At 40.4% G+C, this 27506-nt stretch overlaps 1 protein-coding gene across 2 annotated transcripts in view; it reads right to left on the minus strand.

The window, feature by feature from the left end:
* Nucleotides 1–16163: 16163 nt before the first annotated feature.
* The window catches only part of LOC110202120 (ceramide synthase 4-like), a 28080-nt gene continuing 16737 nt past the window's right edge, over nt 16164–27506 (minus strand). The window contains exons 4-11 of one of the 2 annotated variants that reach the window (XM_020978152.1): nt 25542–25660; nt 25300–25357; nt 23787–23837; nt 20351–20443; nt 19586–19714; nt 18240–18346; nt 17681–17837; nt 16164–17013 (exon numbers count right to left, since the gene is read on the minus strand). In XM_020978152.1, coding sequence (XP_020833811.1) covers nt 16801–17013; nt 17681–17837; nt 18240–18346; nt 19586–19714; nt 20351–20443; nt 23787–23837; nt 25300–25357; nt 25542–25660 — 927 coding nt within the window. In that variant the 3' untranslated portion in view covers nt 16164–16800. The remainder of the gene's footprint in view (nt 17014–17680; nt 17838–18239; nt 18347–19585; nt 19715–20350; nt 20444–23786; nt 23838–25299; nt 25358–25541; nt 25661–27506) is intronic. The other variant, XM_020978155.1, reaches the window with a different exon arrangement.

Here is a 27506-nt window from a genome sequence, read left to right on the forward strand (position 1 = left end):
GCTTGAGTAAGTACAATTAATTCAGCAGCCTGGACACTGAGATTAGATGGCAGAAGAAGCTGCCCAAACAGTGGCATAATCAGTAAGCACAGTAGCACCTGTATAACGGACAACATCTCTCATAAAAGAGGAACCGTCAATATACGGGATGAGGTCAGAATTCTGTAAAGAGGTATCAGGTCGTTGTGGGATCTCTTGGTCATATCTAGCACAGAGGAGCAGTCATGGAGAGGCTTCCCTGAAGACCAGGAAGAGATGTGGCTGGCTTGTGAATAGAACAATGCTTTTATCTTGCTCAGTAAAGTCATTCCATATCTGGCAAATCTTTGAACAGAGAAAGCTTCAGTGTGATGTCTAAACAAAAGAACCCCAACCTCATGGGGGCATTGCACTATAAGAGGACCCCCCAAAACCAAATCACATGCCTTTTCAACTAAAATGGAAATGGCAGCCACCCTCATAAGCAAGGGAGAGCCCTTGCAGCCACCAAAATTTAGCTGAGCAGAATAGAAAGCTATAGGGCAAAAAGAGGGTCCAAAAGATTGAGTGAGGATTCCTGAAGCCACTCACATTTATGAACAAAAGGAGAAAAGAATTTACTATAACCTGGGACTCACATTGCTGCACCTGATAAGAAGACTGTTTTAAGGTCTGTGAGTGCAGTCAGAAATTCAGGCTCTAGGTGCAAAAATTCTGGAATAGAGTCTGATTAGAAAAGCTAGGGGCTTAGTGATCTCACCAAAAGATGGAATCCACTGGTGGCAGCATGCAGCTGCTCCCAAATGTGAATAAAATTGTTTCTTAGTCATGGGCAACTGCTGAAGAGCCTGTTTGTGCTTAAAACAAACAGATTTACTGCCAGCAGACAAAATGAAACTGAAGTACTCAACTTAGGGGGAGCACCAGTGTACCTTTGATTTAGAAACTTTGTGACTTCTCAGATGAAGCTGAAGAAGATGATGGCTGTTATCTCGGCCAATCTCAACACTGGGTGAAAAGGAGAGCATCAATGTACTAAACCCTGAAGGTGATGAAAGCTAAATCCTGTTGCAAAATTTGAGAAAACAGGTTGGTATTTTCAACATATCCTTCAGGTATATGGCCCTCATCCATTGTATGTTCTTCCAAGTGAAAGCAAAGATGTATTAGGTGTCTTGGTGAATGGGGATACTAAAAAAAGGTGGAGCAAAGATCTATCACAGTAAAGCAGGTAGCTTCACAAGGAACAGAGGAGATGATGGTTGCAGGATTTGGAATTACTGGATGTCTGGGGAAAATCTTGTGTAAAACAACAAACAGATTTGTTATCAGAGCTTAGCTAAGGTTTCTTAATATGGAGAATAGGAGTGTCACAAAGCGATTTACATGAAACAATAATACCTTATTGTATTGTATTGTACTCAGAGAATCAATAACGAGTGAAATAACCTCATTAGCTTTCCTTGACAAAGGATATTAAAAATGGATGGTAAGGGACCTCTCTTGGTCCTGATAGCAGTGATAGCAGATTTTAACAATCCTACATCTCAGGATGAAGCAGCCCATGGAGAATTAGGGATACTTGATAACATATGAGAACTATACACCAGACTCTCTTGGACATTCTGAACCAACATAGGGAATAAAGAGAATGGGTTCTCGGGCTGTTGCAGGGCCAGAGATTCTTCAGAGTAGCAGAAAACAGTGGTTCTTTGTCTACAAAGAAGATCGTGATCTAACAGGTTCATTGGAGATTCAGACATAAGGAGAAAGGCATGCTCCACTGAAAGAGGGCCAACAGTCACTATTCTGGGAAACAATCTGAAGATTCTTAAAGGCTTTCCCAAGACCCCTACAACATCTAGAAATCCAATAGAAAAACAATCAGAATCTGGATTACTTATTATCATTGAATTAGAAGCCTAAGCATCCAGTGAGCAATTATAAGCTGTGTCACCAACCTTAATGTTGGTGCAGGGTTCACAAGTCTGAGTAGGGGTAGAGACAAAGATAATCATAGCAAGGATATCAGGATCAGAAAAAACAAAAGGATCCTCACCAAAATCAAATGTCTCCATCTCTCCCCTGAACCTTCATGTTGAAGACTCTACTTGGGTTCTTCTAGGACTTCCTCTTTTTCTATTTTCATCTTTTCAATCCTACTGTTTCTTTTTACAATTCCTGACTGTGTGGCCTACATTATAACAATAAACGCACAGATAGTCAGGGGGTACAACTTGGAAGGGTCCTGAAGCTGCTCGTCCAGAAGCCCAAAAGTGGAAGGGAGTTGCAGCAGTTTGGCCAGGGGCCCAAGGTTGGAAAGGAGTTGGAGCCGTCTGGGGAGAAGGACAAGTTTAGGAAAGAAGTAGGGGTGTCTGGTCAGCTGAAGCTTGGAGAGATACAGGGCTGGGCTGGGCAGGAGGCCAAGCTTGAGAGGGAGCTAACGTTGTCTGGGTTGTTGATTGAAGTTTCTCCCTATCTTTCACTTTTCCTTCATATACATATAAAGCAATACTTTTAAGCTATGTGCCCTTTTCATGCTACCTAGGGCAACGTTTTAAAAAAATTTCTCATATTTCTGGCGGTAGTTGACTTACAAAGTATGTATTAATCATTCAAGTGTCTCTTAGATTGAGTGACTTCGACACAGTATATTGCTTAACACTTTTACACAATCTGTCATAAAAATAATTTGGTATCTCATTTTCTTCTTTGGTTGTTTCTCGGAACTTCAGTTCTTGGAGTGTGCCAAGTATGTCTCCGTGCCCCTGATTAGTGATTCCTATCCTGATATAACCTGTTGAGATCAGCTGAGATATTGGGGTCCAATGAGAGTCTTGTAATGGCCGATTAGTAACATCCACCAGGCCAGCAGGTATTCCTTCTGGAGGTAGCTTGTCTATTCACAGCCTCTATAGTGGCAGTTCTTTCCCCTGGGAAAAGTAAATTTTCATTAAGTCAATGATGTCTCTCCCAGGTTGAGTTACAACTTCCAAATATGGCCTGAAGTTGGGTTGTGACAGCCTCAAAATCCTCATGAAATTGAGGAGTTATCTCTCCACCATATGGAGAGATCAGAGGGAGTAAAAGGTTGGTGATGTCTTATATTTACAGAATATCTGGGTTAGCTGGATCAGGTACAGTTCTTTTGCAGAAAGGAAAAACACCTGCAGCAGGCCATTTATATGCAGGTTCCTCATGTTCAGCATGAGAAGAAGGAAGACAGCAGAGCAAAGGAAGAAGGAGGAGGGAAAGTCGGTTTAGCAGCATGTCCAGCAACACAAGGTAGAAAAGCCACAGTGGCTGAGAAGTAGGTGCCAGATGGAAGAGACTGAAGAGTAGGAAGGAAAGCACATAAAGAAGAAACCCCTTTAGGGGGAGGTGAACAGAAACCATTACTTAAAGCTGCCCTGCAAAAGCAAAAGTTCATTTGAGCAGAATAAGATTTTTCAATGGCTGGCATTATCTTTTTCAATTTTCAATAATGAAAAGAGCTGAATTGAGACCAAAACAAATTACTAGCTCAGTCTCTTGGAGGTTTATGGCAAATGTTACATAAACTCAACTGTACACTGTTTAGTCATTCTTTAACCATTAGGAATATCCCCTGGTTCCAAGATACCAAAACTTGGTCCAAGGGGGAACCCACCAGTATTTTACTAATGCCAGAATACATAATCCTATTCTGTTCACTCCTTAAATTCTCCTTCTTATTCCAATAGTATCCTAGACTATTATTTGCTAATCTTTACTTCATTAATTCCCCCTTTTTAATTTTACCATATATTGTTATCAAACAAAACCAGTGGCTTATTAAATGGTAGTATTTCTTAATGTGCAACTTTGCCATTAATTTACTCATACTAGTAAAAACTCTATTGAATTATTGCTAATTAATTACAGTTGTGTTGTTCCTAAAAAATAAAAGCACTTCATCTTTCTCTAATTCTCCCAGAAGGGAAGAGAGTTTATAGTATACAATTTTAGTCCTAGTCTTGGCTGTAATCTTCTAAAAATCCATTAAGATGTTCTTTAGCAATTATAAAAATCTCTAACAGCTTATAAAAACCTGGCCTATTCAAGCAACAATTAAGTTCTGTTATATTATTCACTGAAGTAACACAAAGCATTTTTCCAATGAAATTTAACTTCCATCCAAGTTGCTCTCTTAAATAAGTTTCTCTTTTTGTGCACAAGAAATAAGATAGTTCTAAGTAGATGCTATAATAAAACCTTTGCAATTTGGTTATTCCCTAATTTACACAAACTTTTCTCTTTTCTGTGAACCAAGAAAGAGTTAACAATATGCAGGAGTTATTTTAAGTATCAGATCTATCCAAAGCGTACACTGCAGCCTAGTATTTCTCCACTTTAAAACTTCACTGCAGGGCAGCTAGGTGGCACAGTGGATAGAGCACTGGTCCTAGATTCAGGAGGACCTGAGTTCAAATCTGGCCTCAGACACATAACACCCACTAGCTGTGTGACGCTGGGCAAGTCACTTAACCCTATTGCCTAGCCAAAAAAAAAAAGTGTACCAAAACTTCACTGATACCATTTTGAAACTGGCCTCTTTCTAATCAGTGAAATAACCTTCTTCTCCTAGTTGTAAAACAATAAGTCAGTCATTCTGGGGCAAAGAAACTGATGACGGGACCCAGTTCTTATCCCCTCTCCATAAATATAATCAAATCCTCTGATGTCACAGCTACACAACCTGCTTACTGTGCTTACATAGAGGAAGAAATATTAAAGAGATTTCTGCTATACCAAATTCAGGGAAAAAAAACATTATTATTATCTATTGCGTTTCTAAATGAACTGTTTACATCATTCTCCTATCAATGTATTCCACAACCCAAAAGAATACAGAATAAAAGCATAAATACAATATTACTAATATAATAAATTATCAGGAAATGTTAGGCGCTATCTTTATCCACATTACAGGATGAAAAATTAAGATAACTTGTTCTAAGAACACATAGCTAAATGATTTTCCTGATCTGTGCATTTTCCTAGCACTTTGTCTTGTTATTTCTTGTTATTTCTTGCATTGCTGTGTACGCAGAGGACAATTTAAAACAAAAAGAGTAGCATGGAAATATATATTTTTTTAAAACATCCATTCATTAGTATGAAGCTTTTCAATTCAGGGACATTGGATACTAGGAGTACCTGATGACATTGTGAACAAAATAGGGGAAAGTGAATGATTGGAAGGGAAGGGAAAAAGAAAGATAAAGGAATTATTAAGTTCCTATGTGCCAGGTATTGTGGCAAGTACTTTACAAATAGGATCTTACTTGATAATATTTGCATTATGATGATTATATACTAATGTCATCAAGTTACAATAATCAAATATAATAATGTAATGTTTGATGATTTGGGGAGATATGAAATATTCATTAAAGATTATAGCAAGACAGTGTTCCTGTTTATCATCTGTGCATATTCTAACATTCCTAGTGAGATTATGATCAGGGGAGATACTTGGAAACTAGTTATTTAACTCTTCATTGAAGAAGGACAGTTTGAAATAAATTTCATAACTTTTCTGCCAAGGAAAGAACGCTAGTTTTGCTTCCCAGTTCACATAGCTAGGTGGTACCATGGCTAGAGTTCTGTTCACATTTCACAGGCAGTTAGGTGAGGTAGCAGACAGAGCTCTGGGACTGGCCCCAGACACGTACTAGCTGTGTGACCCTAGCCAAGTCATTTAACCTCTTCTGTCTCAGTTTCCTCTTCTGTAAAATGGGGGTACCAATAGCACTTACCTCCCAGGGTTGTTCTAAGTACCAAATGTTTGTAAAGCACTTAGCACAGTGTCTAGCACAGGGGTGGGGAACCTGCGGCCTTAAGGCCACATGTGGCCTTCTAAATCCTTGAGTGCAGCCTTTTGACTGAATCCAAATTTTACAGAACAATCCAAAGGATTTGTGTGTTAGACTCTAGCTTTTCCTCCATAGTAGTTTCTTTCCTCCCCTCTACATATGAGAGAAAAGTTGACATCTAAAAGAATAGAGCAAGCTAGATTCAAGTCAGAGCAAAGACAGCACTATGGGAGGTTCCCTTCCTTTTCAGGAGAGTTGCTACATGCATACGTCAGGAACAGAACTTCTCCCAGAGATATTACAGCTGTGGCATGTGCCAGAAGAGGAGAAAAGGATACTATCAAACCATCTTAAAGGTTTGTTCTGGCATGCTGCCTGAAACCAGAAAAGCCTGATGTTACAATATTATAATGCTTGCAATATTGCTTAAGAAACAATTTGGCATTTGAGAGAACCCACAGAAGTCTTGTGCTAATGGAACACTACTCTCTGGCCTCATTTTCTCAGGCCTAGGCTTGCAACATCCCCCACTCAACGTAGTCGTCACTAGGCAGCTAAGTGGTGTAGTGGATAGATTGCTGGCATTGGAGTCAGGAAGACCTGAGCACAAATCCAGCTTCAGACCCTAGCTGGGTGACGCTGGACAAATCATTTAACCACTCTCAGCCTCAACTGTAAAATAGCGGTAACAAAAGCACCTACCTCCCAGGTTGTCGTGAGGAAAAATAACGTGCTTTACAAACTTTAAATTGTCTGACCTGCATTTTTGAAGAGGACCACTGACATCATGGGGTGATGTCTCGATTTGTGCATAAATTAGATTTTAGTGAAGCAGAGTTGCACAAAATTGTCAGCGTCACTTTCTCTTCCAGGGCCATGGAACTCCAGTGGCAAAACAAAAGTCAGGATGACTGGTGATGGCCCAGGAAGCAGTGGATGACCTTGGTGTCTTCAATGCCTGACCAAGCTCTAAGTGCTCCACAGCACCTGCTTCAGCTGCCTTCATAGCCATTGGAACAAATTGTCCTCATCCATCCATTCTGCCAGGGGAAGTTATCACATGCTCGAGGTAGAGACATCCTCTAACTTACTGATGGGTTTGAGGTTTGTAGGTTACCTTTAATCCGATTTAGCCTGATTTAGTTTACTAAGATGATTTTACCAGGGTGTGACTACTGTGCATGCTACAACTTCTTGGAGCCACACATAGTCCAGAAGCCTTCAGTTCAATCAATGTGGTAGAAATGAATACACAAAGAATGGAATTAAAATACGGTCAGGGCATGAAGTCAGGTTTAGTAAAGCAAGTAGTTCAGTGTTTAATCTTATGGTATAGCACATCTGGCTATCTCCAGTTAGCCTAGTGGTTGCAACTTTGAAATTAGGCTGCCAAAATAGAAGAGTCACTGCTGTATGGTTGAGTTATATCCAAAAAAAAAAAGTCTTTTTCATGGCTAGTAGTTTCCCAGTTGCATACGTTAATCATAAAAGACAATGTAGTGTGTATACGCAGATAAATAGAAGGTTGGAAAAGAAAGATAAGAAAGTGTCACACACTGGGAAGTGCTGGTACAACCATGTTAAATTTAGATATATGTGTATGTATGCATATTATATATAACACATATAATATATATTATACACAATAGTATACATAACACACATATAACATAAATTTATATATAACCATGCTAAATTATATAACATAATTTCTTTATGATATATGTAACATATAATTTAACATGGTTATGTTTATACATGTACGTATGTATATACACATTTAAAGTTATATTTAATAGATTCTCAATTTTATAAACAAGCTTCTTTTTCTAGCCTTTCTTGTATATGCGGGTGTTCGTGTTTGATTTTCTATTTTCTATTACAAAATAAAAAATTCCAAAAGATTGTGTGCAGTTGGAATGATGGAATCCATAACTACCAGAAAAACTACTCAGTTATTTTCTATTGACACTGGGTCTTTTTTACCTATGAAAGGCAATTTGTTTTATTTAATCTAATACATTAATTTAAATTGATTAAATCTTTTAAAATTTGTTTAATCTTTTAATTAAGCAGATTGGCAAATCTGCTTCTGGAGAGCTCCTTCCAATAACATCAACCTTGTGTCTGTTTGGTTCCAGGTCTATTCTATTGTTTTGCCTCCTTCACCAACAGGACCTAGAACAATTTCCAGGAATGAGGCAGGACCTCTCGAGGAGAAGCAGCCCCAAGTGAAGGTTCTAAGGATTCGACATACCCACCCTAGTAACTCTGCTGATCATTTTCTGTTAATAGTGTAATTAAGTATCTCTTCGTATATGATTCAGGGCTGGTAATAATACAGGCTATGTTATAATTCTATACATACATTTAGCTCCTTGTCAACATGAATGATGGTTATTTCTCAATATCAGTGGTGTTCATTCCATGTCGGAGGGTCCCAGAGGACCTGTATGCTTCATTTACTGCATACTACATTCAGCACCCAGTCCTATGCATATAGCCGATAGATATTAGATGACAAAAACTAACAAGAAATGTTATGTGGCCATTTTTTAGCATAGCAATAAGGTTAAGCTTTTGGATAAAATGCAATAGTCCCATAGACAATGTGTTTTCTTTTACTTAGACCAAAGTAGTTTTTATCCTGGTGCTCTTCAGTGAGCCCCAACTTTTATGTCCTAATGGTCATTTTGGTAGACCAAGAACCCAGGTCATAGGGCTTGAGAGGCAAAGGCATTTCCCTGATTGCCAGGCTGCCTTAGAAATGATAGCTTGCCTACAAGCACGAAAAGCCCCAGCAGACACAGTACTCATTGCCACCCATTTCTATAAAATATGTATGAGAACTACTGTGGCTCTTGGGAGAATGGGATAGAATCAGGACTTCTGAGGAGGTAAGAAGCCCAAGTTGGTGATAAACTTTGGGGCTTCTACTTTTCCTTTTCAATGATTTCCCCTCCCTATTTGAGGCTCACTTTGATCTCCCAGTTTGATTCCCCACCCATAGTGTGGTTCAATGGGGGTGTGGGGATGGAACGTCTTCCCTTGCCACCTATCCCATCAGAGTAATAGGAGGTTATGTTTGTGGCTCCCTGCCAGGTTGGCATAGCCAAGCTCACAGCTGTCCCACCAAGCAATAAATCCAGGAGAGCTTCTCAGGGAGTCCAGTGAAAAGTCCATCTTTCTTTAATTTATCAGGTTAATAAATGACTTCTTCCAATAGCCTTTATTCATATCAATTCTCTTTCAGCATGCTGAAGCCTCCTCTCACTATTAATATCAATCATTGTGAGATGTAATTGGCAGCACTATATCAAAGCAGCAGGCACATTTATTTACTCTTTGACTGAAGACTGTATCAGTCATCAGCAAGCTTATTGTAACAGGGCTTTCTGGCAGGAAAGAACCTTTTGAAGTGTCCCTTAGGCTTGTGTCAAGAAAGGGGGAAAAGACAAGGCAGATTCGCTTGAATCCATGTTCTAAGAAGGGAGACTACCAATCATGGAAAGTGCACATGCATATTTCCCTGAGCCCTGCTCTGGGTACTTGGCCACATGGAGAAGATTAAACATAAAAATGATTTCCTAAAGAATGGCCAGAGACCATGAAATCACTGGCATCACAGAATAAGAGAGGCATTGCACGTGCATGGATGTATAGGAAGAAAAGTACTCTACGGCAGTTCTCACAAAAAGAAAAGGCCTTTCATTCTTGGTGCATCTATTAAGTACAACTCTACATGAGATGCAGTCCTAGATCTGTTACCGGCTAGGGCTTTTAGACTTCCTATAAAACAAGATGCTAAAAGACATTCAGATGAAGATTGATTGACTGATGAGGGGTAACCAATAGCTGTATCGCTGCTAACCTGGTGGGCAGGGACCCTCTAGACTCCTCATGCTTAGGCATTGAATGTCAGATCTTGCAAGGACCTTATGGATTATCAAGTCCAACCCTGTGACTGTACAGATGAGGGGTCTGGGGCATCACGAAGAGAAGAAACTTTGCCGAAGTTGCACAGCCAGTAAAGGATGGAACCCATACTGGAAGGAACTGAAGTCTCTTAACTCCTAGTCAGAGCCATGTGCCTATATCACATCTTCAATGTCAGTGCTCCTAAGTATGTTGGCTTCTCTGTTTCCAAGTAATATCATGTTGGCACTCCAGAATTTTTGCTTTCCTAGCAAAATCATCATTGGATAGAAGCAAAATCAACTTTGTGAAGATTCATCAAGTATTTCCCTTACCAAATTTATTCAGATTTCCTAAAGGATAACTTCAAATAGTAACAGCATTCTATACCTTAGACTGAAGTCACCATAATTTTGTTGTTGTTCAGTTATTTCACTTGTATCCAAGTCTTTGTGATCCCACTTGAGGTTCTCTTGGCAAAGACACTGGAGGGGCTTGCCATTTCCTTCTCCAGCCCTAACAAATGTGGAAACTGAGGCAAACAAGGTTAAGTGGATCAACTAGAGTCGCACAGCTATTAAGTGTCTGAGGTCAGATTTGAACTCAAGTCTTAGTGACTCCAGGCCTGGTACTCTTTCCACAGCTCCACCTAGCTGCCTTGTAAAATATAGATAGATAGATAGATAGATAGATAGATAGATAGATAGATAGATAGATATATGTGTGTATAAAATTTTATATTTATATATATAATTTTATATGCATATATTTTTATATGTATATATATATATAATATGTGTGTGTATATATGTGGCCCATGTAATACAAAGCTACAAATTTTGATCAAGATTTGGTATATTGGACTAAATATGGGCATCTTCTTAAAAAGACATTTACAGTGACTCTCAGGTGATCCTCCATTGCTAAGGTAACATAACTGTTCAACTTAAGGCTCACTCTCTTTTCAAGAAACTTCCAATCTGTCTCATTCCCTCAGTTTCAGTACTATAATTTTCTATTTACCAAAAAAAAAATGCACAGGCAAAGAAGAAAGAATCTAGCCATAGAGAGTTACTATGGGAATAGAGAAGACCAGGGTTCATCTTCATAGGAAGATACTGAACTCTCCTATCCCAAAGAGTAATGCCAAATAGTCACCTGACAAAAAAGAATCCATAGAAGAACTTTCAAAAGGACTTTAAAAATCAAATGAGAGAGATTGAGGGAAAACAAGAAAGAAAGAAAGAAAGAAAGAAAGAAAGAAAGAAAGAAAGAAAGAAAGAAAGAAAGAAAGAAAGAAAGAAAGAAAGAAAGAAAGAAAGAAAGAAGAACAATCCAAGAAAAATAAGGAGATTATAAAAAGAAAGTCAACCAATCAAAAAAGGAGATCCAGAATCTCAAGGAAGAAAAATGACGCCCTGAAAATCAGAACGGGACAGGGGGAAACAAGCAACGTTATAAAAGATAAAGAAATAATAAAACAAAATACAAAGAATGAAAAAACAGAAGAGAATGTGAAACATCTCATAAGAAAAACAACTGATCTGGAGAACAGATCAAGAAGAAGAAAAAACATAAGAATAATTGGGCTACCTGAAAGCTATGATCAAAAAAAGAATCTTGAATCAATAATACGAGAAATAATTAAAGAAAATTGTCTTGAAGCATTAGAATATGTGGGAAAGTAGAAATAGAAAAAATCCACTAATCACCACCTGAAAGAGATCTTATGAGAAAAACCCACAAAAATATTGTAGGCAAATTGCAAAATCCCCACCTCAAGAATAAAATATTACAGGCAACAAGAAAAAATTTACATATGGTGATGCCACAATTAGAATCACACAAGATGCAGCAGCGGTGACACTAAAAGACTTCAAGTCTTGGAATACTATATATTGAAGAGCAAAAGAATTGGGCTTCCAGCTGAAAATATCATACTCAGCAAAGCTAAACATAATTCTGAATGGGGGAAAAAATGGACATTTAATTAATTGTCAGACTTTCAGGACTTTGTTAAAAAAAAAAAAACCAACTTGGACTTAATAGAGGATTTGACATACTAGAACCAAGAGAAACATAAGGTAAATACCAAAGACCAATTACATGGGATTCAGTAAGGACAGACTGTTTACTTTTTATGTATGTAAAATGTGAAACCTATGTCTAAAATTGTTATTAGTAATTTGGTAGTTTATAAGAAAGATTGGAGTAGACCTGACCATGATGTGACTTCAAAAGAGTAAAACCTTTCAGTAACAGCAAAAAGAGTAATTATCTTATACAAATGTAGTGCAAGAGAAAGAACCAATACAGAGTAATTAGATGGAGGAGAAGGGCCATTAGTTCTGGAAATCTACTTTCACTGGGAATGGATTTAAGAGGGAACGATACATATACATCTAGAAGAGTTTAAAAGTCTTCTAAATTTAGGAAGAAATAAAATGCTAAGGAGATAGGGAGGGGGGAGAGGATAAGGAAGGGATCTTTAGGAGGGGTAAGAGAATAGGTTAAAGGGGGATATAGAAGGGTGTTTAGATTTATGGGAATGGGAAGATAAGGGAGGGATCTCTGGAGGAAGAGTAGGTTAAGTAATAGGAAAGCAAAGTAGCAGATAGAAGTAAAGTAGAGGAGTCAGGAGGAATAAGAAAGAAGAAATATGCACAAACATAAAAATAAAGATTAGGAGTAGAATCTGTTAGGGAAAGTATATGTTTATATATGTATGTATGTGTATATATGTATGCAGGTATGTATATATCTATATATAAATATATCAGCACTTAATTGTGTAGCCCCTGGGGTGGTAGAGGGGGTAGGAAGGAGGAAAAAAAAGAACAAAGTAAAAAGTGTACCACGGAGAACAAAAGAAAACCAACAAGGAAACAAAGAAAAGATGGACAGCTCCCAACACAATGCTAGTGTTTGGTATATAGGCTTTCTTGAAATGGAAATTTATTGCTATACATTTTGAATTCTCTCTTACATTCTGCTATGCACATGACACGTCTTTTTTCTTGTTGTGTATTTAAGTTTATAATACAGTTCTTTTTCTTTTTGCATTATGTATTTAAGTCTAAAATTTAAAAAAGAAGAATTCTCATGAAGGTGGTTTTTAGGGTTCGTAAGGGAAACAATTACTTTAAATTTCCTGATTTTAAGTATTTTTTAGAAAATGTTATTGTACATTCTATAGGAAAAGGAATAAGAGCAAGCATTTATTAAGCGGGACACTGTGCTAAGTGCTTTTACAAATATTAACTCATTTGATCCACATAACAACCCTTTGAGGTAGACGCTATTATTATCCCCATTTTACAGTTGAGGAAACTGAGGCAGACAAAGAGTAAGAGACTTGCCCAGGGTCACACAGCTAATATCTGAGACTGTATTTGAACTCAGGTGTTTCTGACTTCAAGCCTGGTACTCTATTTAATATGCCATTTAAGTGCCTAAATTTCTGACTTTGTAAAATCTTTTTGCATTTCAATTGTCTATTAAAGGAAACCATCTATCTTAAAACCTTTGGGGATTGGGAATCAGTTCAATTGTGTTTGTATTCAAGAGTCAAAGTGTAATTTCTTGGAATGAAGTATATAAATGCTTAGCATTTATTAAGAAAGTATACACAAGTAAAAATGTTTAAATGTGAAATGAGTAAGCTGACTCTATTTCAAAAACAAAAGCTTTCTCTTCCACATATAAATAAAAAGGTAGTATAAATGGAACTAATTTTATGCTTTAAAAAAGAGTTAATGGTGCCATATTGGCTAATTTGTTAAATGGGAATACTGGTGAGAGCTCAGGATCTACGACGTGAGGAGTAGGAGTATATTCTCCCAGCTACAGTTCCTCTTAACACTCTAGAGAATGAGTTGTAGCAATCTGGGAATTGCTTACTTATATATCAGTGCTGGCTGGGTGATCAACTCAGCCTGGAGAGAGAGAGAAAGGGGAGAAAAGAGTGAGTGTTATGCCCCTCCTTCATGTGTTTAACCCCTGCTCCAAACCCAGTGTATGGGACTATTTTCTCATTGGTGGAGATGAATGCCCTGTCCTTCATAAAGGACAGGGCTGAGTTGATAAGAGAGCTCCAGCCTTCACTGATCATTTTGGAACTTTTCAGGTCAAGTCCTCTTTGGAGATTCATCAAGCTTCAAGGCTTCCTTGAGTGTCAAGTCACTTTGAGGGCTTCCACCTTCAAGAGAGAAGATGAAAGAGACCAACCCCACTTCAGGTTGCTGAAAGAAAAGACTCTGGGAATACAGGAGAGGAATTGACAGGCTTCATCATGTCCTTCTCAGCTTGTTTCTCTAGAGACTTTGGGCAGCTTCTCTAGAGGCTATGGGCGGTTTCTCTTAAATGAGATCAAGAACACTCTTTCTTGGTCGAGCTGACTTATCTTGATCCTAATGCGATCAAGGAATCAAATCCAGGATTACAACACATATTGTGTGGTATATACTCTCCTAGGTATACTTTCTTTCATTTTCGTTTGGCTATGATTTGGAAAAATAGGCTTCTTTGCTATTCCTTATGTGCATTCATTGTGGAATTGGTATTTGATGAGAAAAGGGTCAAGATTGGGTATAGAATTTGGGGGTCTCCCTTTCCCCCAGTAATGACAAAGAAATCAGAAATTAGATTGAACCTGATCATACCCCCCCAGACCAACAATATTTAAGAGAGAGATAGATATAATTCAAGCTTGGTACCCCCTCTCTCTGAGGAGAGCAGAATGGCCTCTGGCCCCAATATCCCACTTCTTCTCCTCACAGGAATGAAAGTCTCCTTTGGAAAAGGGTGGGAGAAGAGGTCAGAGATGCCTATTCTGCCTGCCTTTGAGCCATACAACAACAGGTTTTGCCAGAGGTGAGTCTCGCTAAAACCATGGGGCCCGCTGTTCTTACATGCATATTATTGAGGGATGGCTCTTTGAAGAGTGTGATATGGGTTGGGTGTGCTGTGTTAACTTAAGGCAGAGTGGGCTTGATCTCTTCTAAATCCTTAGGAGCATCTCTCTTTATAAGCTATCCTGGCATCAACCTGTCTAAAAATAATTTCCCTAAACAAGACTCCCTTTCTGACTCTTGCATTGTCCTGGATGAGAGTAGGCAGAAGGATTGGGAGCAATCATAAGGAGGCAAATTTTGACTGAATATCATGTATGGGGGTTAAATTTAATTGTCCGTATCCCTCACTTTTTTTTTTTAGGCAATTGGGGTTAAGTGACTTGCCCAGGGTCACACAGCTAGTAAGTGTCCAGTGATTGGTCTGAGGCTGGATTTGAACTCAGGTCCTCCTGACTTTAAGGCTGGTGCCCTATCCACTGTGCCATCTAGCTGCCCCTATCCCTCACTTTCTACCTTGCAATGCATGGAGTTGCTTTGCTTGCTTCCTGTTGGCCAGAACTTCAGTGCTTGGGGGATGACTAAGTGCTCTTTTTACTGGCCAGTGACCAGAGAATCAACCCTTGGAATCTCTTTGTCTTTGCATCTGGTCAGGATGAGTCTACTTCTGCACTAGAGTTTCTGCACCAGAAAAAAAAATAGTTGCTTATAAGAACTTAAACCCAAGTCCTGGCCTGGCTTGAAAACAGACTTGGAAGAAATTATTGGTTAGTGAAGAACAAAGGTGAAATATAAAGTGCCTATTTAACAGTCCCATGGAATGATGTGTTTTGGTTGTTTTTAAAACTTGACCTCCTGCGATAGTGTAACAGTGTGTACTCTGCTGCTTCTTTTAATTCTTGTTAATGCATGTTCATAAGTCTTTTTTTATTAAGCCTTTCTTTTGTATGAAGATAATAAATATCTGCCCTATGCCTAATTCATATTGTATATTGAGCACCCTTTTATTCCACCTTTAGGGGAGATCCTAAACATAAGTTAAACCTAAACTTTAAGTAAATCCTCCTGGGGCACTGGCATGGAGGGACAGAATGAGCAAAAGCATGTGAGAATAAGAGCCTAAATCTTTTCATTTGAGTCTTGGCCCTCAGCGTCTGAGCCCAATCCATGCCCACCTGGGTCCAGAGAAGAGGGCACTCAGTGGAGGAGAGTTTGCAGTGCCCCTCCCCCATCCTCCAGGTCCAAAAGTCATTATTAGTTGTTAGCATAGAAATGAACTGTTGGACTATCTAGCAGTTAGAGCTGCCCAACATTAGAATGGTCTATCAACATAGGAGGTGAGCTCCCCATCTCTGGAGGTGTGCAAGCAGATACTAGATTATTATTTGCTGGGGAAGTCCTCAGTCTGCTCAAGCAGGGCTTCAACTGGATGCTCCTTAAGGTTCCTCCCAGTTCTGAAATTCTAGGACTCTGTCTAGGGCAGGCATGGAGGAGGTAGAGAGAGTGATAAGGATGAGTGGTGGCTGGAGAATGAGTTGAAAGGGGGAGGCCAGTGGCTCAGATACAATGAATATGACTCCATTCAAATTTTATTGTTCTCTCTCAGTCAGGGGAAGTCATGGTTCCACATCTCCATTCCATTTCCTTTATTTCTTAAGGTCTAAAGTGGGAAAGTTCCAGGCTGGGATGAGGAGAGGAGTCTGAGACTGGTCAGCCCTGTCCAGCCTTAGAACGACAAACGAGGCCCCTCTCATTGCCTTAGGGGTTACCTAGCTACTGAAGCTTTCCCGGCCTTTGTGGTGATGTGGAGGTAGCCCTTTGGGAAACTTTTCTGAAGACCCCCTAGATCTCTTAGGGGAACTTTAATATTAGAAACAGACTTGATGGACAGAAATCTTGGAGAACCTCTAGTCCATCCTCAGTACTGCTCAAATTCTGGCCTTCTAAGCAATCAGGACAGACTCAACAGCAAGTCTGAGGTATTGACTCAGACAAAAGACTTTCAATGGGAGTATCATGAAGCCTGGTAAAAACCTGTGCAGAAACCCTTTCCTTCCCCTTTTCCTTTTGGTCCAACAGAGGTGGGGATGGACAGAAAGATGGGTCGCAAGCTCTAGGACTGCTCTGTTCTAATCCTGTGGAGTCCATACTCAATCATAGCTAGAAGATATACATAATGATTGTGTCTTCAAGCAGTCAAGAGCCCAGCCATTCAGAGTTCACTTGTCAGGCAGACAATCAGAGGCCCCTGGTTGGTCCAGGCTATGTTTCTGGGACATGCCTTGCCAGCCACCATAACCCAGATTGCCTAACACCCCTGGCTTGGGGGAAGGTGCATGTGTCTGGAACTTTTCATTCCTCTGCTTCCCCTTCTTTGACTGATCATCACTTGTGCCCAGGTCCTCCATGTCACTCCTTATGTCGTTCTGCACCTGAGAATAAAAGGCCAAGAAAGCAGAAAGGATAAACAGAGGGGAAGGAGGATGGGCATAGGTGGGAAAGAAGGAAACCAGAAACACAACAGGAAGCAGGACAGGAGCAAGAAGAAACACAGAGGTACAGAAAAAGAATGGTATCGAAAAGTAGAAATAAAGATGGATTAAGGAATTTAGAAAGAGGCAGAGAGGTAGGAGATGGAGAATGAAAAAGAAATGGAAAGCCAGGAGTAAGACAAACAGTCAAGGAGGGATCAGGAGAGATAGAGAGGAAAAAGTAGGAAATGGGGAAATTGAGAGGGAGAGACAAAAACACAGAAGAAGAAGAAGAAGAAGAAGAAGAAGAAGAAGAAGAAGAAGAAGAAGAAGAAGAAGAAGAAGAAGAAGAAGAAGAAGAAGAAGAAACAAGGCTCTCAGTAAGACCCTGTTCCAGGACTGCTTGTGTGCCTATTGGCACTAGCATGACAATATTGATCTTCCATTCACCATTCCCTTCTTCAGCACATCCTTGTAATTCACCCTCAGCCCCAACCCAATGTCTGCCACAGATGGAGGGGCATCTGGGACCAGGCATCCTATTCATCTGAGCTTCCCAGAATGGGAAACCCTAAGACAACACTCAGCACCAACGATACCAAGAGAGCAAGAGCAGTTCAGTACGTACCCCTCGAGCTAAAATAAACTGAAAGAGCATGCGGCAGATGAGGGAAAACCAGAAGATATGGAGAATCTGCAGAATCATCAGGAGACCATTAAAAAAATAGAATCCAAAGTAGAGCTGGAAGTAGAGTCGGGAATAATGGTAGGTAGTGTAGATGACTCTACAAGAGTAGAAAATACAAGAAAGAATAATTCAGGTCATGAAGAACAGGTCCCTTGAACACTGTAAGGGCCTGGCCTCCAGACTGCCCTTCTTCATCAAAGAGACAACTCCAGGAAAGGAGAAAAGCACAGACTGGGAGCCTCTAAGAATGGGGAAACAGCCATCTGACAGGACCTCCAGACCCTCCAAGTCTAATAGGATGCCCATCCCATCTTTCCCATACATAGGACTTATCAATTAAGAAGTTCACAACATTGGGGTGGGAGGGAGGAAGCAGCTGTAGGCACCATAAGATCCTAAATGATGAGTACTTAGGTCCCCAGTGCCTCTCACCCTCCGGGCTCTGAAAACTTCCCCTTTCTTTCACCTATCGCATCCCATCTTCAGGGACCAGGCTCACTTGGTTGGAAAGAAGATAAGTCGGCTAACAAAGAACACCAGGGCAAAGACGAGGAAGGTTATATCACAGGAATATTTCCACTTTGCATAATTGAACATTTTACCAGCCTGGGAGGGGAGAAAGACATAGGTCAATTTTGGAGTTCAAAGAGTCTCAGAGGGTATCTAGCATCTAGTCATACTTGACTAGGAATGCCCACTGTAACTCCTCAGCCAACAATTATCTAGTATCCACTTGAAGACCATCAATAATGAGGAACTCATGGCTTCCCAGACAGTTGATTCTGCTTTTAGATACTTCTGATTCTTATGAGGTGTTTACTTAGATCTAGCCTTCCCCATGTGACAACCCTTCAAACATTTGAAATCAGTCTTTTTATCCTTCCCTGTCTCAAACCCCAATTCTTTTCTTCTCCAAGTCAAAGATTCCTAGTTCCTTCAATTAATCCTTATTTGGCATGAGTTGTAGTCCCCTCTTTATCCTGGTCACCCTCCTCTGGAAGTTCCTGGCTCATTCCCTAAGATATCTCCCTAGTGACACATCTCCATCTACTAGTATCTTTCCCAAAGGTGAAGCCTTGAACTTTACTAGCAATGTGGCCTGGCCAGGGCTGGGCACAAGGAAACTACTACCTCCTTTATTCTGGACACTGGGCCTCTCTGAATGTAGCCCAAGGTGCAATTAGTGTTTTTTCATTGTCATGTCATCCTGTGGACTTACAATGACCTGGAAATTTCTAAGGCCCATTAAAACCCCAGGGCTTTTTCCACCAAAAGTGCTGTCTAGCCCCACCTCTCCAATACGTGCTGCTGAAGTTGAGGCTGTGATCTCAAGTGGGGAACTTGCCCCTACTCATCCTCCTTCCTCAGGAGATCTTCGGGGATACTGATGGGCATCCAACCTGTTGCCAATCTCCCTCCTCACCAACTTTGTACCATGTGGGCCATCTGCTAAGCTGCCACCAATTCTTTTGTCCATGTTACTCAAGGCTTCTATATCCTGCGTAGGTCTCTAGAACCATCCAAAACCTGTTTGACTCTCCCTGGTTGAAGCTCCATATACCTACATAGATTTTTTAAACACCATCCTCCCCTTCCCCTCACTCCTTGTTTCTGACCACAGATAGAAGTCATAGAATCCTGCATTGGAAGAAGCCTTATGGCAGATGTGGGAACCATAACCCCAAGATGGTGGAGCAAGATGCCTGATTACTGGACTATAGTGGGCATGGAGGCATCTGGAGACAGCTCTGGAGCTACATCCTTTGCGCATATGAGGCTTCCAGGGGTTCAAGTTGATCCCAGCAACACTTTCCCAGACAAGAGCTCCTAGGCACACTCACTCACCTCCAGTAAGACATCTGACACATCATGGAGCAGCAGCACCAAGGCACCAATACGCAGGAAATTGGCAGAATAAGAGCAAAAAATCAAGGTGATGGCAACAAAGTGGTGTATGATTTGCTCCTTGAAATCCTAGGAAGAGGCCAGGATCTCCTGAATTTCCCAAAGGATGAAGCTGGCCTACTCAGGGTTAGTAGACCTTGACCCACATTTTAGGTAGACAACTCTTCCTAGCACTTCTACTTTTAGTCTGGGAGTGCCCACACCACCCCATTTGAGACTTCCACCCTGACAACATGAGCACCCTCCCATGTAGGAAGGAAGGTTTGGTTCTGCCAAGGGTAGGTAGAGACACTTCAGATAAGAAAGAAGCAAGAAAGCAGAAGTGAGCAAACAAAGGAGCTTTAGTAGTTGTAGGGGTTTGGGAAGAGGGACAATATGGCAGAGGAAGATTTAAACACCTGATTTGACTTGGACCTGATGAAAGGAGCTACAGAGAACACACACTAGCTGTTGAATTGAACTGAAATGAATTAGCATCTGAACTCAAGAATCCACTGGTTCATTCTCTATGAGAGCATGCTAAGCTTAGGCTGACTATGCCTGCCCTTCCTTGCTTGCAATAGAGGAAACTCAGAGCATGGCCTTCAGAGCCAGGGATAAGCCTGACCCTTTGTTCAGGAGGGTAGGCACTGAAAGGTGGCCTTCCTTCACACCATTTGGAGGACCAAGGCCTTTCCTGAAAGCTTGTATTCCCTCCACACTCACCTTCCTCTTCACATCAAAGAACAGAGTCAGCAACAGGGAGAGGTAGAAGACAATCTCCAGGAGAAACCACCAGTATATGGCAGGCTGCAGAGGCTGAGGGTTGGTATAACCGTGGGATGAGATGGAATTAAGAAAAATACAGAAATCAAAGGTTGAGAGAAACTGATCAGGAACTCATGCTCCCTGAAACCAAGCATCCCACAATGGATTGAACTTCACGGTCAGAGGACCGACCCCTAAAACCAATTTTCTCCATGTCAGATATTGGCACATTAACTCATTTCCTTTTTCTAAACTTCTAGGGCTACTGGAGTAATCAACCAAAGGAATACTACAGATAGAATTTATTTCAAAAAGTTATTATTAACTTAAACACACCTCAAATCATTTCCACTATGCAGCAGAACACAAGTGAGAATTGTAAATGAAATGGTATATTTCCATTTATATTGCATGCTTCTTTTCTTTTTAAAAATATATAATTTCACTTTTTTTCAGAATTGACCTGATTTTGTTTCCTTTCTATGCATTTTTTTAAAATACCAAATGCCCTCTGTTTTGTCACTATTGATAACACCCTCTCAATTTCAATTTCATCCTATCCCTCAAATGAGAGAGAAAGAGAGAGACAGAGAGACAGACAGAGAAAGAGAGAGAGAGAGAGAGAGAGAGAGAGAGAGAGAGAGCACTGTTTCAACAAGCTAGCATTGTCAAGCAAGACAAAACAAATCCACAAGATGGAAGTGTCCCAAAAGGATGTCTCTTCCTCCTCCTCGAGTCTTTCCTCTCCGTTAATGCTTCATCATAGGTCCTCTGAAGGAATGGTTTGTCATTTCACTGATCAGAGTTCTGAAGCCTTTCAAAGTTGTTTTTCTTTACCTTGTATAAATTGTCCTTCTGATTGAAGAAATTGTCTCACTCTGCATGAACTCAGACTATGCAGGATGCTCTAAAATCATCTCTTTGATCATTTCTCAAGTCACAGTAATATTCCATTACACTCACAGTTTATTCATCAGTTTCCTGTTTGATGGGTGCCTCCTTAGATTCGAGGTCTTTTCTTTCATCCCTCTCCCCTTACTTTCCTCTTCAAAAGTTTGTTTTGCTTGTGACTCTTTCCTCCCCAGTATTATCTTCCCATATAAACTTCCTCCTCATTGTCTCCACTTGTTTCCCTCTTGGGTTTGATGAATTTTGCCATTAGTTTGTGTGTGTGCATGTTCAATCCTCCTTCGTCAATTTCAGATAAGAGCAGGGGTCATCTTATGCCTGCTCACCCCTTCCTTCATGTATGTACCCTTCTGCTCACACAGCTTAATTATGAGAAATAGCCAAATGCCACCCCTATCTTCCTTCTTTCCCTACTAGCACATTCCTTTTACTCTATCAGCTCTTTCCCCTCTTGACACTTGCAAAACAGAACCAATATATGTCCAGTATTTCTTACTTAATTCCTTCAATACTCATCAAAGACATTAAGGTTCTGAAGGGACACTTGAGATCTCAGAGCCCCTGAACAATTGGGCTCTTCTATGCCACACACATCTGGTTACTACAATGATCCTGGAGGCATTGAAGATTCCCACCCTGGGCCTTACTGACCTCTCTGGGTCTTTCTAAGAAGGACTACTCTCTTGCTACTTCTGGACAGAGCAGCAGGCACTACATGTGTCTCTGGTCTGACTCTCATTACTTTTCAGAAGCTGCTGACAAACTTTTCTGGTGACTCCATTTCTTACTTCCTATGAGCTTCTTGTGAGATTTTTGTGCAGATTTGGGCTGGGAGAAGTTACATTAGCATAGTTTCTCATTAGATCCAACATCCATGTCAAACTACCTAGCTATGGGTAAGGCTCTGTCCTGGACCCTCTTCCCTCTCTACATGCTCTTCATTATTGACTTTCTCAACTTCCAAGGGTTTAAATATCATCTCCACTCAGATAACTCAAAGATCTATATTCTCAGACCTAATCCCTTTCCTAACCCCCAGTCCTACTTCATTCTTTGCTTATTAGACACTTCAGACTAAAGGTCCCCTAGAATCTGAACCTCAACATGTCCAAAATAAAACTCGTTATCTTTTTGCCAAAACCCACCCCTCTTCTGAACATCTCTATTCCTATCCAGAGTACTATTAACTTTGTAATCATTGTTGACTCTTCACCTCTGTCTTACGTAAATTCTTATTCCCTTCAGGAATTGGTCAAGGCCTTTCTTCTACCTAAAATGACTTTCTGATTCCTGAAGCTACTAGTGCCCACCTTCTCTAAACTACTCTGTATTTATTTTTATTCATCATGAATACATTTATATGTACAACAACCTTCAAAATCTCCTTGCCTAGAGACTATGAGTGTTGTTATCCATTGCTATAATCCAGTTTTTGCTTGGATTTGTGCCTGACAATGTGGGTGGGATGTAAATGGCTCCGAACTATGGAATTCAGAACTTGGCCAAAAATCCTTGAATATGTGAGAATGATGTGGGTGCCAAGAAGAAAATCCCTAGCTCTTGAATATCAACTCTAGTAATATCTTCTGGATTCTGTGATCATAACCTTTCTTTTTCAAACCAAAAGCTTCAATTCTCATCTTGAATTCTGAGTGATTTTCTTCATTCCAAGCCTGAATTCCTTTCATCGTCTTGAGAGAACTCTTTTTGGAGTTCAGGAGGAACCAGTAGCCATGGTAATGAACATTTTCTTTTAAAAGGTTCTTTTCCCTCCTTTAAAGGATGCAGAGATGACTTTGGTTGCAAACTTCCCTTACTATTGATACATCATAAATATTCATTTGCTAATGTAATCAATTATATGAGTACTGCCATAGGTATTGTTTTATTTTAAAGGGTTTGAGAGTAAAGAGTAGGGAGAAAGAAGGAAAAGAAAGGGAGAAAGGGGGAAAAGGAGAAAGAAAATTTACATGAAAGAAAGTTTTCCAGTTTATTTTTTAAATTGCAGTGGTGTCAAACCTAATTGATTAATGAGATATGTATCTATTTTCATTTATATGGTAATACCAGGGCATACTCTTGGTTACCTTAGAATATGTATAGAGGATGAATAAGGAAATAAGCCAGTAGCAGGTAGCAAAGAAGGAGGATGGGCATGATGATTGACTAGTGTGATAACATGAAACAGTCCACTAAACCTTATTTAACATGTGCAATCTTATCCCACAAACCAATTACATACATATTTATGTGTTGTCTCCTTGGGCAGAATGTAAAATCTTTGACACCAGGGATAGTTTCATTTCTGTTTTTCCATCCCTAGGGCATAACATAATGTCTGGCACATAGTAGGGATTTAATAAATGCCTATTGATTAATTGATTCAAATTCTAAGATTCTATGATTCTTCATGGTATCTACTTCAGCTATTAAAGCCCATTCTTTGGTCAACTGTGACACCCATCTTTTTTCTAAAAATACTCACATGTTTAGGGTATTTCTCCCAGCACAGTCTAGGTTCCCAAAACCATGGCTCCTGGAAGAAACAAGAGATCATATTCTGGAAACTACCCCTCAGCAATGCCAGCCCCTACAAATGAAGGCTGTGTCCCATAATTTTGACCATTCTTCAGGAAACTCCAGCATGGAACAGGGATGATCTCAGCTGTACTTCACAACATCTCATTATCTTAGCCTCCCCCACTTTTGTTCTCTGCCCAAATCACGATGAAGTTATACCTGTCAAGCAAAACCCTTCATCAAAAGAAAGGCTTGACCCTAGACTCCTGCTCTTATTCACACTTCCCTCCATGTTATCAGTACTTGGTCCCTCTGTCTTCTTGGATATAGCTTGAGGTAGGGGCAAGGTTAGAGTGGCCCCTTAAACTGGGCACCTGACTAACAAGGCATTGGTCAAATTGTACACATGCCAATTGGAGTCCTATAAAGCTGGGCACTTACTAAACCAAACAGCTAATGTATCTATCTATCTCTTTCTCCTTTCCCCTATGTTCCTAGAATGATTCTACTCCACCAGCAAGCTTTGGTTTAGTGATTTGGTGCTATGATTTGTGTTCTGGTTCATATCTGACTCAGTAATTCTTATCAACTCTCTTTATTGGTTAGGCTAGTTAGTTCTGGTGCAGAGCCCCTGGAGAGGAGCCATGACTCCTTCTTCCCCGAAGAAACTATAATAAATGGTATCAGATGATGGGGAATAAATTCAGGGTGGGCAGTGAGAAAAGTAGAGATGGAGTAAGACAAAAAAACAATGAAATAGCCAGAGGTGAAAAGGGACAGAAAGAGAGATAAAAGTGACCAAAAACAAGGGTGGGGAGGTTAGACAGCAGAGAGAAGCAGAAGGGAATGGAGAGGAATCAAGAGGATGGGAATGGAGTTGATGAGGAGACAGCTGGATAAAGAATACAAGATGGAGGGAAAGAAAGTGGCTTAATGGGATAAGAGATGGAAAGAAGAAAAAGGTACATGGAGATGGAGAGTGAATGATGAAGAGTATAGAGACTGAAGGGAATGGAGAAGGTAAGCACAGAACAAATAAAAAGGAAGGGATCTAGGAAACAAAGAAGACAGGGATGGAAAGATGATGGGATAGAAGGAAAGAGAATAATAGAAAGGATAAGAGGGGAGAAAGATAAACAGCAAAAAAAGAAGATGGGGGTATGGAGAAAGAAGGGACCAATGGAAATAGGAGAGGTAAAAAAAGATGAAAAGAACAAAGAAAGTAAAGAAAATTGAGGTCAGAAGAGGACAAAGATGGACAGCATGAGGGGAGAAAAGGAAAGGGAGCAGACTATGATAAGGATAGAAGAAGGTGTACTCAGGGGCAGCTAGGTGGTGCAGTGGATACAGCACCGGCCCTGAAGTTCAAATCTGTCCTCAGACCAAACACTTGACACTTACTAGCTGTGTGACCCTGGGCAAGTCACTTAACTCCAATTGCCTAAAAAAAAAAAAGACTCAGAAAAAGGTGTACTCACCTTGTGGAGGACAAAGAGGCCGCCAATGAAAGAAAAGAAGTAAAAAAAAAATTTCCAACTGAAATAGACAAAGGGGGAGGGAGTGAGAGGATGAGATGAATGCAAGGAGCTACTGGCAAAGGGTGGAGTGGATGAATAAATAAACAGGGCCCCTGTTTTGCCAGTCATGCCTGATCCCATAGCACCCTGACCCTGACCTGGATCCCCTTGGGTCAGGTCTCTCCCAGGTCTTCCCAGATTACCTGGATTCACAGAATTTCTTGTTCAGTAATGGTTGCTCCTGTTTTTTCTTTTGCCGAAACCAGCGTTGGACCTGCCTTACTGAGAGACCACACTGACGGCCTAGGTGACTCAGATCATCCTGAGAATATCAGAGGACAAGAGCAGTGGAGTGGGACAGAAAAAGGTAAGCCCCCTGTCACAACAGAGAAGCTACCTCCTCCAAGTGCAACCGGACCATTCATCTTCGAGAATGCCCCCTCTGTCCTCAGGGAATTATTGGAAGCCTCACAGATCATGAGGAGTAATATGCATCAGGGGAAAAGACTTGGCCCTAGTCTCCATGGGCTCTGTCCAGAGAGATGTCTTCTCACCTCTACCCTAGTGCGACAGGTCTCCAAAAGAAGGCATTTCTCAGTCCACACCCTGTACCTTGCTATAGCTTTGTTGCCCTTGAGGAAGAAGGGGAGGAAAAGACCTATACTGAGGGAATCTCTACCCAAATTGAGCAGAAATCTTAGATTTAAATCAATGAAGCAATTCTTTATGAGGTATCTACTATATTCCAGGTGCTGTACAAAGACAAAAAACAAATATTCTTTACTCCCAGAGACCTTATATTCTACCAGAAGCAATAAGTATAGAGATAAGTATATGTAAATATATGCAAAATTTAAGTAATTTAGAGATAGTATGAACCAAGGATGAAGAACAACCAGTCCAAGCATGGAGAAGAACTTGTTCAAAGATATGGAGATGGGAGATGCAAATCTGTACAATGAAGCTACAGGGGGAAATAGGAAATAATTAAAAGAGGGAAGGCACTAGACTTGAGAAGCTGGAAAAGGCTTCATATAGAAGGTGGGATTTTAGCTGGGACTTCAGGGAAGCCAGAAGGCAGAGACAAGGAGAGAGAGAATTCTAATTAGGGGAAACAGTCAGTGAAAATGCTCAGAGCTGAGATATGGAGTGACTAGTTCATGGAACAGCAAGGAGACCAGAATCATTGGATGAAAGAGTATGCCAAGGATAGCAAGGTGCAAGTAGACTAGAAAGATGGGAGATGTGGCTTAGGTTATGAAAGGCTTTGAATGCCAAAAATAAAATTCTATATTTAATCCTGGAGGATATAGAGAATCATTGGAATTTATCGAGTAGGGTGATAACTTGGTCAAACCTGAGACTTAGGATAAAAAAAAAAACACTTTGGCCACTGACTGAAAGATGTATTGGAGTGGGCAGAGACTTGAGGCAGGCAGATCCACCAGAAGGCTATTGCAATAATCCAGATGTGAGGTGATGAGGGGCCTGTAATTGGGTAGAGGCATTTTCAGAAAAGAGAATGGGGCTATTGGAGAGATAATACAAAGGTGAAATAAAAAGGCATTTGGCAACAAATTGGACTGAAAGGTAAGAGGTAGTGGGGAACCAAGGATGACACTTAGATGGAGAGACTGAAGGACTGGGAAGATGGTAGTGTCCTTGACCATAAAAGGGATGTTAGGACAGGAGGAAGGATTAGGGAGAATGATAATGAATTATTCTAAACATTGAGTTTAAGATGTCTACTGTTCATCCATTTTGAAGTACCTAAACTCCTAAAAAGGAGTTGTAAATACAAGACTGGAGATCAGCAGAGAGGTTGCAGCAGAATAGATAGATATGAGAATCAACAGCAGAGAGATGGCCATGGGAGCTGAGGAGATCACCAAAGGAAGTAGGTTGGAGGGAGAAGAGAAGAGGGCCCAGGACACAGCCATGTAGGACATCTATGGTTAAAAGGCATGATCTGGATGAAGATCCAGAAAAGGAGACTGAGGAGTAGTCAGATAGGTAGCAAGAGAACTAAGAGAGAGTGGTATCCCCAAAACCTAGAGGGAAGAGAGTACTGAGAAGAAAACAGTGATCAACAACCAAAGGCTGAAGAGAGACCAAGAAGAATAAGGATTGAGAAGAGGCAATTGGGGTTGGCAAGTAGGAGGTTGTTA

Source organism: Phascolarctos cinereus, unplaced genomic scaffold, assembly GCF_003287225.1.
Source record: "Phascolarctos cinereus isolate Bilbo 61053 unplaced genomic scaffold, phaCin_HiC Scaffold_4;HRSCAF=312, whole genome shotgun sequence".
Taxonomy (NCBI): domain Eukaryota; kingdom Metazoa; phylum Chordata; class Mammalia; order Diprotodontia; family Phascolarctidae; genus Phascolarctos; species Phascolarctos cinereus.